The 15,978-nt window shown below is 34.7% G+C and overlaps 2 protein-coding genes across 5 annotated transcripts in view; one reads left to right on the plus strand and one right to left on the minus strand.

Annotated features, from left to right (window-relative positions):
- Lipi (lipase I) overlaps nucleotides 1-2,411 on the minus strand; it is a 38,336-nt gene extending 35,925 nt beyond the window's left edge. Inside the window, exon 1 of one of the 2 annotated variants that reach the window (XM_070030477.1) lies at nucleotides 2,343-2,411. The gene's annotated coding sequence lies outside the window, so the exon portion shown is untranslated. The remainder of the gene's footprint in view (nucleotides 1-2,342) is intronic. The other variant, XM_070030478.1, reaches the window with a different exon arrangement.
- Nucleotides 2,412-2,516: 105 nt separating this feature from the next.
- Rbm11 (RNA binding motif protein 11) lies at nucleotides 2,517-15,035 on the plus strand. 3 transcript variants are annotated; one of them, XM_070030481.1, is made up of 6 exons: nucleotides 2,517-2,644; nucleotides 5,375-5,537; nucleotides 7,060-7,132; nucleotides 10,943-11,039; nucleotides 13,145-13,409; nucleotides 14,860-15,035. In XM_070030481.1, the coding sequence occupies exons 1-6, from the start codon at nucleotides 2,549-2,551 to the stop codon at nucleotides 14,871-14,873; spliced, it is 708 nt and encodes a 235-aa protein (XP_069886582.1). In that variant the 5' UTR covers nucleotides 2,517-2,548; the 3' UTR covers nucleotides 14,874-15,035. The 3 variants fall into 3 exon arrangements, with proteins under 3 accessions (XP_069886582.1, XP_069886580.1, XP_069886581.1); XM_070030479.1 differs by having other exon boundaries at nucleotides 13,145-15,035; XM_070030480.1 differs by having other exon boundaries at nucleotides 13,148-15,035.
- The last annotated feature ends 943 nt before the right edge of the window (nucleotides 15,036-15,978 follow it).

The raw sequence follows: 15,978 nt of genomic DNA on the forward strand, positions 1-15,978 counted from the left end.
AGTTCTAAAACTAAGTTTGTTTTTTAAAAACTTTATGACTCTGTAAAGTTCCAAGGACATAGTTAGAACAGTGTTTAATTTGTATCAGAGATCAGGAAAATTAATCTTAGGTATGGTGATATTTTCCAGAAACCCACAAATAATATACTTATTTTTAATCATAAAAATTTAAACTCCCAATGAATTTTCATCATTACTTTGATGTTTATTCTCTAGGAGTTTTGTGAAAAGTTTAATTTTTAAAGGGCCCATGCAATCATTTCTTTGATGAACATATAACCTAGACCATTCTAAACACTGTGCTATACTAACTGCACATTCTCAATAAAGAATATTCATCATTTCAGAAGGGAGATCGAATGGTAATATGACTTCAGTATATTATTTTCATCTTTGCAACTCTCAACAGCTCACAGGAATGTGGCATTTCCAATAGTAAAATACCTAGCCATGTTTCACAATGTAAAATTATATATATGCATTATTTCATACTATTGTAAATGGGAGGATGTTAGAATTATTGTCTATTCCAATAAGTAACAAAATATCAGGAGATGACAATATAAAATGCCAAGAGTTTAATATACTAAAAGACATTATTGATTTATATACTCATCTAGTCCTTCCTACTTGGAGATTTAAAAAATGATTTTAAGAGGTATGTCAACACATGTGCAATGTAAACTGTCACACATATATATTGATGATGCTGATAATTAAAGTGATGATGATGATGATGATGAAAATGTAAGATTGATGGAGTTTATCTACCACATATGCCTCTGAGAACTACTGATAAGTTGAATAATGTGTATTTAGATGGGTGAGCCACTTTTGAATCAGAATATTTTGGTACATGGGGCTGGGAAGGTGGCTCAGTGGTAGAGCGCTTGCCTTGCATGCCTGAGGCCCTGGGTTCGATTCCTCAGCACCACGTAAGCAAAAAGAAAAAAGCCGGAAGTGGCGCTGTGGCTCAAGTGGTAGAACGCTAGCCTTGAGCTGAAGAGCTGAGGGACAGCACCCAGGTCCAGAGTTCAGGCCCCACGACCGGACCCCCCCCCCAAAAAAAAAGAATATTTTGGTACAATTTTTTATTTACTTTGCCTTATTTAGGTAAAAAAATAAGTAGTAATTCCACTCTTTGATTCATTAATTCAAAATTCAAACTACTTTCCACAGAAGCTGAAATCCTTACATCTAATAATAAACCACATGTGCCAAAAGTTATAAAATCAAGGACGCTCATTCCAGGAAGTTTTTCCAATAGACAAAATTTGAAAATATAAATGTTTAACAGTGAAAAGTAAATACAATTATGTAGAGATTAGCAGTATATAATAGTGAGGAGACATGAATATAGAAAACCATAATTACAGTTTCAAGGAGAAAAGTCCAAATGCATTCCAAAACAGCAAATGCAGTACGATTTTTAAAATACATTACATCTATAATTGTATTGCTCAAAGTCTAGGTTTTCCTTTAAATTATTGTGACTATGATAGTTTTGTTGGTAATTTACACTATATAGATTGCTTTCCAGGACTACGAATCACTCAGAAAATATACATTAAATAATTATATTTAGTCCTATCCTTTCCTTAAGAAAATTAACTAATTACACAGAAAAGTTGATTTTCCAAGGACATGAATCTAAGTAGTAGGTGAATTAAACAGAAATTAGGGTTCCCTAAATGCATCCTCTCCTTTATAAAGATTTTTTTCTCCACAACCAGATAAAAATATACATTCTCAATTTAAAAAAAAAAGAATTTCTACCACTAAAGCCTAAACAGTGTGTTCAATACTGAAATTATAATTTCAGCGTCCTATGTAGGCAGTTCCAAGGTTTCTTTGGAATCCACTGTTCTTCAAGTCCAGCAGGCTTTCTTGAGGGCAACTAAAATTTTTACTGTCATTTTCAAGGGTTCTTTGGAGACCGATTCTAAGGTAAATAAACTTTAAGACCAGTTTCTCTAAAATTAACCTTATTAATATTTATTCCTTCAAATATTATTCTGTAAATCAATTTTAAATATAATTTTTATTGTAAAGATACTGTACAAAGGGGTTAGTTACATGAGTCAGGTAAAGAGTCCATTTCCTCCTTTGTTTTTCCCCTATTAACCCTTCCTGCCCCAAGGATGTGTTTGCTGATTCTTAAGAGAGCAATTAATCTATTCTCATTGGTCTAGAAACTTCTGTGGCAAAGTTACTAGATCTTAAATCGCTACTTCACTTAAACTGTTAGCTAAACAGTAAAACAGTAAGAGCAGAGAGGAAACACAGAACAGAGAACACTCCTACAAGCAACATGGAAAAGCTTGAGCTTTAAACTTGCTTACCCCTCTCCCGGGCGGATCCGGGGCGGGGCAGCAGGGCAGCTGGGCGGTTCCCACGGGCGGGGTGGGCGTGGCCACGCCGCTTCGCCACGCCCCCTCGTCTGACCTCCCGGCGCCGGCCCCGCCTCGCTCCCACCAGCAGCGCTGTCAAGCAGGAGCGAGGGGCGTGGTCTTGGTTCCTCCTCCATCCTGGGGTGAAGACCGGAGGGATGTTCCCGGCTCAGGAGGAGGCCGACAGGACCGTGTTTGTGGGAAATTTAGAGGCTCGGGTGCGAGAAGAGATTCTTTACGAGCTATTCCTTCAGGTACCCTCCGCGGGATGGGGCTGCGGACCCGCGGACGCCCTGCTGGAGGGGCGGGGCGCCCTGGACCACCGGGAGGGAGGGGCCTATCCCTGCGCTCTCGGCCAGGTGCCTGGCTTTCCCGTCCATCACGGGGGGACACCTGTCTCCCGGAGCAGCCCGGGAAGGGCGTGGTTTACTGCGCTCCATTCCCACTGCAGAGTTCCGGGGGGTGGCTGTGTGGGGCCTCCTCCTCCTCCCCTCAACCTCCAGCCCTGAGTAAGGGTTTCTCAGAGTTACCTGGGCCTTGGATGTGCAGGAGCAGTCCTCAAAAACGCCCTGTCCCTGTCTAGCCCCAGGTAATAAAGCACCTTTATGTCCCACATTCTGCTTTAAAAACGTCTCTTGTACATTACTCATCCGTCCCTCCCCCAGTCCCTCCCCGCAGATGTCCTTTCATGCAAAGAGGATTTTTATTCCACATGACAAGCAGCATTTGAAATGAGGGTGCAGCCGATTCCACTGTCACCCATGGATTCCCTGTCCTCGGCTCTTTTATTTCCTATCATGAGGACCTTCTGAAAGTTTTTGGGGCTCCGTAGCTCCTGCATTGTGCCTGTGTCTTGTAAGCACACTCCGGTGTGCCAGTCAAAACAACTTGCTAAAAATAATAGCCTCATCAGGCATCAGAATGATGTTTAATCATTCAGAATTATTAGGCACACTTGAAGGTGCTTACAAATTTAAGAGCTACCCCTTGGAAACTTGGCACATTAGGATAATGTACACCGAGGAGTACATAATATAGAAAAGTGGCTTCTGTGGTCAGTTCAACAGCATGACTCTGATCCTAAGTGAATATTTCAGTGTTTCAGTACCATCATATGACTAATGGGTGCTACAGTATGATGCAATTGTGAGGAATTGATAAACTAACCTTGTAAAGCAGCTGAAGCAGCTGCAGCTGGCAGTTACCATTTACTACTGCTATTACTAATAGTAAGATTGTTAATATTGCTAATAGTAAGATTGTTGCTATTGAAAATAATGCTAACATCAAAAGAATCAAGAGCCACTTCCCCTCTAAAACAGCACGGAAAATTCCACGAGAGACAATAGCAGAGCTGAATTTCCAAAATTAAGTAAGTGGTAGAAGGGATTCTTTTTTTACACTTATCTTTGAGACAGCCTTTATTTCAGTTATGCATTGTGTGAAGTATTTTTTTTAAAAACTCAGAATCAGCAAAATCAGCAAAACCCAGAATATTTGGAGTTACCAAACTGTTCTTCATTTTGAGTCTAAAATATTTCAAAATTACTCAATCATTGTTACACCTAAAAGATGTTGACTCTTTAAAAAAATCTTCTTAAATCCTAAAAGTTGGGTTAATAATTAATTTAAATTTTTAAGAGCTTGAAGAGCTTGAAGTGTTTAAAATGCTTCAGCAAGTCTAACTTTATGAAAATCCAAATTACTTAGACATATTTTGTCTCTTGATGCTTCCATGCACTAAATATTATTAGTAGCAAAGTAAAAATTGTAAAAAAAAAACAGAAATTTCCTTTTATTAGTAAATAATACTGATTATTTTCAAATTACTACCTACCATTTCAGTTGAGAGGAATCAATATATCATTATATTTTTAGCTAAGAAAGACTAAGTAGATATATAGAGAGTAAAGATGGTAATTTAATTCCAAATAAATTAAGTTTGAAGTATTGTTACAGAGTAGTTTCTAAGAATCTGTCTCCATGAAAGAAGTATGAGAAACAGATTTTCTTTTTTTGGTAAGGACCAAAAGACCAGCTAGTTCCTGGGACAGGAAGGTAATACAAAGTTAAAGACTGAATCCAAGATATAGAATAATTTGGGGATCCCAAGATACAGAATTAGTTAGGGATGGTCATTAGGACTTTTCTAAAAATTAAAAGCAAATTTTATATATTTACACTACAAAAAGTACAATCTTTAAATATACACATCATTAGGTCCTTTGATTTTATGATCATTTCTTGTAATAATGATTGATTGCAGAGGGCTTATAATTTTTTTCTCAGTTATAGTTATCACATTGCTTTACTACTCTCCATTATTTATAACAGGTTTTCTATTGATAGAATCCAAACATTTCTATTTATGGTATTTTATTCCATTTTTCAGAATATATCATGGAATAATATCTCCAAGTTTCCTTATTTAAAGCATTTCTTAATTTTTCACTCTTAAATAATTATACTTACTGTTTCAAGGTCTTAAGTATGTAAATTTCTCCTTTGAGAGGTTATTGCCAAATAGTGTTACTAAATCAAAATACATGATACATTTTGCTTCTTTTGTCAATATTTTCAGTTTCATGATGTTGCCCTCGATTTTGAAGGTAACTTGCTTGACACTGAACTTGTCATTGCAGTTTGCATTAAATGATAAGACAGGTAGAGGCAAATTACTTCACTCTTACATTCTCTCTAAAATGGTTTGTGAAATCTAAAAACAAAAAAAAAAGAATGGTCTTTCTTTCTTTTGTATTTGGGACTACTTATTTGATTTTCCTTTTCTATGAATTTTTGTGTTAGCCAGAATATATTTAAAATATTTACGTTTATGAACAAGATGTATTATTTGCCTAGCTATGTAAGCCTATTGCTAACAGATTTCCTTTTTCTTCAAAAGTGAACTTACTTAGTATATCTGACTGTAAGAAAAAAAAAATCTTTGGATTTATGAGAAAATAACATTGTTAAGTTTCTTATAGGCTGGACCACTAACCAAAGTGACGATATGCAAAGACAGAGAAGGAAAGCCAAAGTCCTTTGGATTTGTTTGCTTTAAACATCCAGAATCAGTGTCATATGCCATCGCTTTGCTAAATGGAATTCGTTTATATGGAAGACCAATTAATGTACAGTATCGATTTGGTAGGTCCTCTCACTGAGGAGTCTAATGTCTGCTTTGAGGTTGCTATTCTTGTCCAGTGTACAAGCATTTTATTTGCCACATAATGTTAAGACAATAACATTTTCTCAGGATAATTATCTAACACATAATATGATTAATTAGTATTATCCATTACATTGCCAAACCTATAGCATTTCTTCTATGTTAAAATTTTAAATATTCTCTCTTAGAAGCAGCCAGCAAATAGCTCTGATAGGCACTATTTACTCATAGATTGAATACATCTGCATGAACTGAGCACACATCACTGTAGCAAAACATAACTCTCTCAAGTGTCCTGTCACAGTTCAGATTGGATACCAAATGCCTACTTCTTGGTGGATGAATCTTCCAAATTATTTTTCCCTTGGGGAACTATCTTGGGGAACATGTTTCCAGAGGCTGGTTCTATGGTCCTGTAAAAGCTAAGTAGGTGAAGATGAGCCATACTAGGGGTGGAGGAAACCTTTTTAGCATGAATATAGCCTAAGCTCCAAATGCCTTGTCCTATATCCAGGCCAGGAACTGGTCATCTACGATGAGGAACTCAAAAAATGTTATACTATTACTATAGCACTTTCAGGTTTCAGGAGCCTGATACAGGCTGTCAGAATAATTCTGCTCATGGTTATGTTGCCTCCCTTAAATGATTCTGTCTCCTTTGGGTGATGGTGGTGTTCTTGTTGTAGTTGCTATTCCTCTGGTTCTACTAAAAACAAATAAGAACAACAAATGCAATGTCTTCCTGTGTTTGACTAGATTTGTTTATTTATTTATTTTACAGCACGGATATCTCATGGCCTTTGTGCTGCCCAATTAATTCACACAGGCCAGCAGCATAAATGAGGGCATACTATGTTCTGGTACATGTTGTTTAAAGTTGAATTGAGTTTTATTTCTATGAAGATGAGATAATTTGGTTGTTTAAAGTTGAATTGAGTTTTATTTCTATGAAGATTAGATAATTTGTATGTTATGCAATGTTAATAACATTTTAAATTTGGAAGGAAACAACGTCCTCAAAACATCATAACTCCCTTTCAATGTAACTCTAAGAAATAGCCAATGTTTTAGATAAATGTTGATTATAACGTATTCATTTATACAAATGTATCTCTAAGTCATTTATACAAATGTATTTATACAATGTATATATACATTCATTTAAACAAATGTATCTAAGTCATTTTTATAAATAAATGACTTATAGATAAGATATATGTGCTTATGTCTTATATTTTATATGAAATTTTCTTTCAGTTACATGTCCTCAAACATATAGTGTTTAATCAGGTCTGTTTTGTTTTGAAACAGTTTTGAGACATATCCAATTATTATAACTCAGACTGGCTTTAATCTCTATCCACACCTTAGTCTCCTGAGCGATGAGAAAGTAAAGGTGTTTACAGCATGGCCAGTGTTAGCTATCAGATCAATTTATGACTTAATAAAACTCCAAATTAAATTACTAATGCATTTATCACCATTCTCTTTCCTTTAAAGGGAGTTCTCGATGTTCTGAGCCAGCTACCCAAAATTTTGAGAACTGTGTTAAGATAAATTCACAGAGCTACAGGTAATCAAAAATATTTTTTTCATAAAGGTAAAAAAACATTCTTATAACAATATTAAAGGTAGGTTGTAAATTCATATGTACTAAGAACAGTTTTAACATATTCTAGGCTATTATAAAACCCCATATTTAGACCCAGATTAAAATAATTTTCTCAATCTGTGAATACTGAGATATGTTTTTATTTGAAGTTCAGTCTTAATATTTCCAGTAGCAAGTAGTTGAGGTTTACATTTGTGGTATTCTTTTTTGTGTGTGCATGAGTGTGTGTGTATGTGTGTGTCTATGTGTGTTAGTCCTGGAGCTTGAACTCAGGGCTTGGGCACTGTCCTTGAGCTTTTTTTCATTCAAGTCTAGGGCTTTATCACTTGAACTACAGCTTCATTAATGGCTCCTTTTTCTTTGGTAGTCAACTAGGATAAGTCTCATGGACTTTAATGCCTAGGTTGGCTTTAAACCAAGATCTTCAGATCTCAGCCTCCTGAGTAGCTAGGATTGCATTATGAGCCACTGTGTGCCCAACTCCATTGTTTGTATTCTTTATAGTTGCTGCTATGCTTTTATAACTGTAAAATCATTTAAGCATACAGATTCTTGCTATGATGACTACAAGCTACTGTTATTCATATTTTATATGTCAGTGAGTACAGACACAAAGTCTAACCACTTCTCAAGGTCACAAAGAAAATAAAGTGCTGGCCTTGAAACTAATCTTCCACATGAGGCCATTCAGTTATTTACTAAATATGGAACTGTGTTGGTTTTTAAATATTCTAGAATTGTGTATAGCTTTATTCTTGGTGCAATTATATCTCTAGATTATTTGGTAGTCTACTCTAGAGATTATAGAACAAAAAGACATCTACACTATGTAAATATGCCAAAATACACATGATTAAAAGATACAATTAAAAGAGTGAAAATGTAACAGCAAATGAATTGTATAAGTTCACACACAGGATAGTGTGCAAATGGATAGAAGGGGTAAGAAACAACCCTGAGGTCATGAGTATTCACAGGCCTTGTTTCTCTGCTCTTGTCAGCCTTTCTACTATATTGTGGTGATGACCAGAAAATACAAGGTCTGAGCAACAGTGTCTATTCAGAGAAAATATTCCTGGAGTTGTGGGCTCTCAAAGAAATGTGAGGAGAAAAACACTTAAGCATAGAAGGAACTTGGTGTTCTAGTTTCTTAGGCAGAGTGAAGGAAAGAACAAAAGCATAACTTTTTAACCCAGCAGTCACAAGATCCAATCCACTGAGTAGATAGCTGTTTCTCTTTACCATGTTTGGCACGATCATAACTTATTCACTATCTATATTTTATTTATAGTCACTCCTACCTTCCTTTTACAATTTCATTACATCTCTAACATAGCTTCATCACTACATCATAAACAAGATTACTTACAGTCTGTACCAGGCATTTTATGAGCCTCTTCCATCCGATTTGTTATTTTATCATCTGTTTCAGAACAACATATTCTTAAAAAAGAAAACAACTACTAATAGCTGAATGGTCTCTCCTTGCTTATTCTGTTATCTTTGGGAGGCATTGGAGAGTCACCCCTTGGAAATGGTAATGACCCCAGATTATCTTTAAAAGTATTGCACTTCAAATGAAGCATAGTATACTCCACATCTTCCTTCTTCCTACCATGGCTATATTAGCAAAACCAAAAGTTAAGAAAGTTGGTCTTAAATGGCTTGAATGCAATTTCTGCCTCTGCTTCTTCATGAATGATTGATCCTGGATGTGACTTCACTACTCCCTATCTTAAAATGGAACACCTGGAAAAATATTATTCTGCTAATGTTAAAAAAAAGACAAATACTTAAAATTCTGGAATAAAGTACTTAGCAAGTGTAAACAAAAAGGAATTCACTATGCTAATAGGGGAAGGATATGGACTTACATACATATGGAGTCATTTCTATGCTGTAAGAGCTTCTCCTTCTGGATTTTAGCATCACATAGGAAAAGATATTTCATGTTCCTCAATATTCAGAAGGAACACAGTCATAGCAAGAGTGGAGTAAAGACCCCTCACGGCCAAAAAACAAGTCTAAATAGACATAAGACAATTGAAGTAAAACTCTTGTATTTTCTACTGTGTTTTGCTGCATAGTTTATATATCACCATGATTCTAAGATAGAAGATCAGATTCTTGTGCATATTCCATGCATTTTCCAGGATACTACATGTAATTGATAGTACGTTCTTCTTCTGGTATTTATTATATTATGAAGAAACTATGAAAATAGGTTATCATGGGTGATATGCAGAGGAAAATGGTGCCCATATAATCTCTTAGTCTCTCACTCATTTTCCTAATAAATGAGTTCTTGTGCTTTTATTGCTTCTCATACCTTTTGCTTTTAATGAATAATATTTTAGTAACACTAGTTTATTATGGTTGTTATCACATAAAAATAAGATATTTAAACAACAGAAATTTGTTATCTCACAATTTGGGGGACCAAATTGACTGGTGTGTTGTAAGGAAGGATCTGTTGCATGTATTTCCCCTAGTTTTTGGCTGTTTGATGGCAGCATTTGGAACCCCGTGGATTATGGTAGTTTACCCAGATTTCTGTCTTTACTTTTGTAATGTCATATGTGAATCTATCTCCAAATTTTCTGCTCATAACATTATCAGCTATGTAGAATTGTGGGTCTATCTTTTTTCAATGTGACCCCCTCTTAACTCTCTCTTCAATGGCCCTCTCTCCAAGTCTGATCACAGTCTGAGGTAGTGGTGCTTTGGATGCAATGAGTATATTTGGGAGAATTAGTTATCAACACAAAACAGTTTTAATTTATATATGATTCTCTTATGACATCAATCATGAAAGTCACATAGAAACAATTGATGACTTAGAGAATCAACAGCTGTTTTCGTAACAAGCCTAGTCTTACCTTCTCTGTCCCTGAATCATATCTTCCCCATTGTAAGACTGCTCTTCTGCTTTCATCTTATTTCTTTAGAATCATAGCCCCCATACAACATACATGTACCCATATACATTCTGCATTCCGTGGACCCATCTCCTGTCTAGCCTACTATGTTTGTCCCCTGCCTTTCACTGATGAACTTTTTGTCATTCACATTCTTTCTTACCATACACTTCTGAACCCCATTTTTATAATAGCTGCTCTTCTGAAGGTTACAGGAAACTTCTGACCAACAGTGTAATGGCCTAGGTGCTTCTCAAATTGACACTGATATCATAATTAACAACTATTTCATTGCTTTCAGAATGAAGTTCACACTTGCCCTAGCTTCTGGTCTACTCTCAGTCTTTATGATTGACACCTATAGCTATGTATCTGATTCATTCCTTGTATTCTCCTTCCCCCATCTTTATGTCTGCCTTGGCTATGCTGAGTTCAAATTTCTCCCACAGTATACTTCTTAAGGTTGTGCAGTAGTAGCATTTCAATTATGAAATCCAGTCAAACAAGTAGATTGTTAAGTCTTAGTTACAGAATCCTGTTAGAATGTGTTAGATACTTGTTAGAATCTGTAACATCTCCATAAAGGTCCATTTTAGAAAGTTTGGCACACCCCAGTATATAAGTGGTATTTTTATTATACTTGCCCAAAATATCAAATAGTTAAGGTACTCTCAACTATAAATTGATTTTTTTTTACTTGTTACTATTTGTATAAAGTTGTTGTGTACTCTTGGTGAATATTACTGATTTGTTCTTATGTTAATATCTAAGTCACGCTTTCATTGTCTTTTAAGGAAAAAAAAGACATTACCTAGGAATTTTAAATTGTTTTGCTTCTTTTGTTTCTACAAAGGAATGAAGAAATGATGGGAAGATCTTCCTTTCCCATGCAATTTTTTCCAATTAATAATACTGCTTTACCTCAAGAATATGTTTTCTTTCAGAAGATGGTAAGTTTGATGGATATTTTGCTCAATGTATTCTATTCAGATTCAAACGCTGAAGGCCCTGTAACTTGTTCTTAACAACTGATAATCAAATTTAAATATACAAAGGGCTCCCAAATCATTCTACTCTAACATAAATGCCTCACCAGAAACAGAGTAGAGAGGAGTAATGTTACAATTGTCCACGTGAAATGCGAGTACTTAGTTCTTAATAAATATTTTAAAACATATAATTGCACTTAGTGTGAGGATTTTTCTTTTGTTTTGAATTTTGTCAGTTTTTGGGTCTGAACTCTGGTATGCTTCATGTCAAGTCAATGAGCTAAGCCCATGGTCTATAGTCCTGATTTATGGTATTTATTTAATTACTGGTTTATTTAATTTGTATTATTTTTAGGGCTTGAACTCTGGGTCTGGGTCCCTTAGCTTTCCCAGTCTAACTAGACACTCTACCACTTATGCCATAATTCCACTTCTGGAATTTTGTGAAATAATGGAGATAAAAGTCTCACAGACATTCTTGCCAAGACTTCTTTTGAACAACAATCTGATCTCAGGCTCCAGAATAGCTAGGATTACAAGTGTGAGCCACTGGCACCTGGCTCTTCCTATGATTTTTTTTTTAACTTAGCATTTAATGATGGTATACTAGGCACTATCCTAGATTTTTTTATTAATAAGTTTTTTTATTGTGAAAATATGGTACAGAAGGGTTACAATTACATGAGCCAAGGTAATGGGTACATTTCTTATCAAGCATTGTTGCCTCCTCCTTTGTTTTTCCCCTCCCCTCTCCATGACTACACTCCCCCCAACCCCCACCTCCACCTCCCTCCCCTATCCCCCACCTATAGTTGTAAAGTTCGTTTTTCTACATAAATCTCATTGTAAATTTCATTGTTGCAATGGGTCCACCTGTATCCTTAAACAATTTGTTTTTTCCCTTCCCCTCCACAAATTATACCAACATCAAATCCAGTGAAAATAGGGCTTATAAAAAGTGGGGGAGGGACATACAAAGCAACAAAAAAAATCACCTTATAAATATGTTAGAAACAATAGCAAGAAAGAAAAAGAACCTTTGATAAAGATAGGGAAGACTTTAGAGAGCTAGATAATTATATCACTACTAAATATTCTTGTGAGGGTTTTTTTTGTTTAGGTTTTTGTGTTTCAGGTTTTTTGACTTTTGTTTTTTTGTTTTGAGTTTTATACTCAGAGATTCAGGCTTGCTAGTCAGACACAGTGAGAACTTTGCTGAGTCTTAATTATTTTGGGATAAGGGTGTAAGCCCTGGACTTGTCTCTGATAGAAATTTACCTACTCGGAACACTGCAGTAGCTGGGATTTTAGCAGTGCACCACCTCATCTAGAGTTAATTTGTTTTTAAATATGGAAGCATCTCTCTCTAATTTAAAAATGACAACTGTACTGAAAAAAATCATAGGCTTTTAGCTCTAGATGCACCTAAAAGGATTTTAGTTCATTTTATTAAAACTTAAAATCAATACTTGGCAAAGTTATTGGAAAATGTTCAAGTATATTTGAAATACCCTATATATGTGGACAAATGGCTTAGCTATATTTTCCTGAAATCCAAATTTAGATCAAACCTTTTCAATGAAAATTTAAAATACAAATTGAGATATTCTGTGAGCAAAAATGCACCTCATCTGTTTGAATACATAAAATATCTTGTCAATAATTTTACATTGGAAGCATGTCAAATGGCAGTATTTTTATATATTAGGTTATTTATATAAATTACTTTTGTTGTATTTTTTTCTATATATCAGGCCATGTAAGTACATTATATTTATGTTTTTTTTTACTTTAGGATATTTAAATACTTTTATACTGTGACTACTACAAGATAGAGCTACATGTGGTTTACATTATGTCTCCTGACAGTCTGTGTTATAATTAGTCCCAAGTATTACCTTATGTTAACAATTTAATTAAACTCCACATATCTTTTATAAAGTCATTGTGTATCTTATGCCAAATGACAGCATGATTGTCCATGACTATTTGCATATGCTTGTAAAGTGTTCTCTTTTTTTAACCTTTGGAAGTATTTTGGGAAATGAATGTCTATTTTGTCACAGCAGTGGTACACCCAAAACCCGCCGCCACAGCTTCCTTACTATGAGATGACTGTTTCAGCACCCAACAGCACATCTGGGACTTCCGCACACAACCACCTTCCTGCTGTGGACCCTGGACCCAGCTCCTACGAATGGACACATCAGCAGCCAAGTGACTCCAACCTTTATCAGACGAATAAACGAAAAAGACAGAAGAAAACAAGTGACAGTGACAGTAGTACAGAAAACAACCCAGGAAACAAATATAACCAAAAATTCCGAAAATGTAAGAAGACGAAAAGATACTAGTATTATCGTCAAGTGAAATTGATCACTGCTCTTAATTCACTTTCCACAAACAAAAATATATTATACCAACTGACCAATTTCTTGTCTGTCTTGTCTTTTATGAAATGTATAAAATATATGACTGATTTACTAATCAATGTTTGCCTTGAATGACATAAGCCTTTAACATTTAATATACTACTTTTTGTATTTTCCATGCTATCTTTGACCCATTGTTAAACAAACAAAGGCATTTTTTTTGTTTTATTTTAGTTATGAAGAGCCAGGCACCAGTGACTTGTGCCTCTAATTCTAACTACTCAGGTGGCTGATGATCATGGCTCAGAGCCAGCCCAGGCAGGAAAGTCTGCCAGACTCTCTCTAAACTACCAAAACAAAACAACACAAAAAAAAACCCAAACCAGAAACAAACAAACAAAAATGCCAGAAGTAGAGATGTCACTCAAGTGATAGAGCAGTAACCTTGAGGAAAAGAAGCTCACAGAGTGTGCCAGGCCCAAAATCAAGCTCTGGCGTTAACATACTAGAACCCTTTTAGTAATAAAGATCTGAACTCCTTAGATTGTCATCTATAACATTCAAACCACAAACAGGCCAGGATTAAAAGTTTAGTGATATTTTGCTGAAAAACCTAATGGAAATATTTCTCAGTTTCATGTTGTTTCCAATGAATGATTCCTAACTGAATTTATAATGAGTGTTTCTACCATAATAAAACCAGTCTTTGTTATTTCTTTTGTTAATAATATTTTTTATTCTAAGTATGTTACTGTCCATCAAGTTTATGTCAAAAAAAAAGACACTAATATCAAAGAAAGATAATTATCACAGACCTAGCTTTCAGATCACTCCTTTGCTAGATGATTTATAGATAGATATCATTCTCTTAATTTTCCACTTATTATTTACAATGAAAAGTACCTAACTAGGTCAGCATTTATTATCTACTTCTCAGTTTGAGAGGATTTACCTTTTCAAGGGTAAATCAAATGATATACCTTTTCAAAATAAACAAACAATGTTTTAATATACATATTTAATACCTATTATCCAAATAAAGTGCCATGTTTTTATTTATCTGCCTAAGGTAAATAGAATGTACGTAAAACAAGGTTTTCTTAATTTTGTTACTTCTATAACTCATCACCACATTTATTACAGCTAACTAAAGAATTATGTAAGTCTTCATTGTTTTCAATAGGAAAAGTCAAGCTGGAATGTATGTATGGCATGCTGTATAGCATTTTGTAGGCATTTATTATTATTTAGTAAAATATAAAATAAAAACATGTTTTTAACAAAAGAAGTGACTGAATGTACCTATTTTTACAACTAAACAATGTAGTTGGGTTAAAACTGAAACATTAATCTATTTCAACCTGATCAATAAGAAAACTAAAGTCTGCTTTTTGTACCTTTCATTATAGTTCCATTTTCCTGAGAAAGTGACAGATCTTCAGAAACACATTAAGTTCACCTAAATTATGCCTGAAAAATTGTAAGAAAAATTTACATCAGAACATTATGAGAAAATTGCTGTAAGAAAATATCAGAACATTCACAATTAAGAATAATGTATGTAAGAATGCAGTTAAGAATTCAGTGTGTCTCATACAAATGTAAGCAAGGGAGGGATTGGGAGGGGAGGGATGGGGGGATGGGCGAGAATGTTTCAAGGAATGACATTGAACATTGTATTCCTAAATTGCTTTGTTAACTGACAACTCCTTTGTACAACTACTTAAAGATAATTAAAATATTAAAAAAATAACATGTAAGCAAAAAATGTAATTATTCTAACTAAAGTGATAGAATTGCCAAATTTCTTAAAACTTTTCTTGCTATAGACATGGAATTACCTCAGTTTTGACATTAATGAGTTAATAAACTTTACTGTACAGAATGCTAAAAAATTTCCCTACACTGTGGTGGTTTTCATTGTCAAAAATATGATTGCCCTTCCCATTATTACATACTTGAATTTAAAATTATTAAAATTATTTGCCTCAAACAATTGTATTTTCTAACTTTAAGATCTATTGTAAGCATTATTTACCATAGCTAAGATATGGAACCAATCCAGATGCCCCTCAGTAGATGAATGGATCAAGAAAATGTGGTATATATACACAATGGAATTCTATGTTTCCATCAGAAAGAATGACATTGCCCCATTTGTTAGGAAATGGAAAGGCTTGGAAAAAATAATATTGAGAGAATTAAGCCAGGCCCAAAGAAACATAGGTCCCATGGTTTCCCTTATTTGCTATATCTAGTATATGTCTGAGTCAAGCAGAAAAGGTCAGATAAGGTGATGTTAGGGAAATGAACCCTAAGATATGTATTCAAATGTTTTTTTCTTTCATGCAATTGTTTCTAACACATTTATAAGATGACTTCTTTATTTCTTTGTATGTCCCTCCCCCACAGTATAACCCGTGCTTTCACTGTATTTGATGTTGATATAATTTGTGGAGGGGAAGGGGAAAAAAGATCTATTGTAAATTCATAACTATACAATTTTTTTCAAATGCTAGAAACATTGG

This window comes from Dipodomys merriami, unplaced genomic scaffold (genome assembly GCF_024711535.1).
Source record: "Dipodomys merriami isolate MVZ:Mamm:240054 unplaced genomic scaffold, mDipMer1.0.p SCAF_2, whole genome shotgun sequence".
Taxonomy (NCBI): domain Eukaryota; kingdom Metazoa; phylum Chordata; class Mammalia; order Rodentia; family Heteromyidae; genus Dipodomys; species Dipodomys merriami.

What these genes read in the sequence shown, in the direction of transcription:
- Rbm11 (XM_070030479.1), top strand. Translation starts at nt 2,549, where the DNA reads ATGTTCCCGGCTCAGGAGGAGGCCGACAGGACCGTGTTTGTGGGAAAT. An exon ending in TAATGTACAGTATCGATTTG is followed by an intron (nt 5,538 to 7,059) that starts GTAGGTCCTCTC and finishes TTTCCTTTAAAG; the next exon opens with GGAGTTCTCGATGTTCTGAG. An exon ending in ATGTTTTCTTTCAGAAGATG is followed by an intron (nt 11,040 to 13,144) that starts GTAAGTTTGATG and finishes ATTTTGTCACAG; the next exon opens with CAGTGGTACACCCAAAACCC.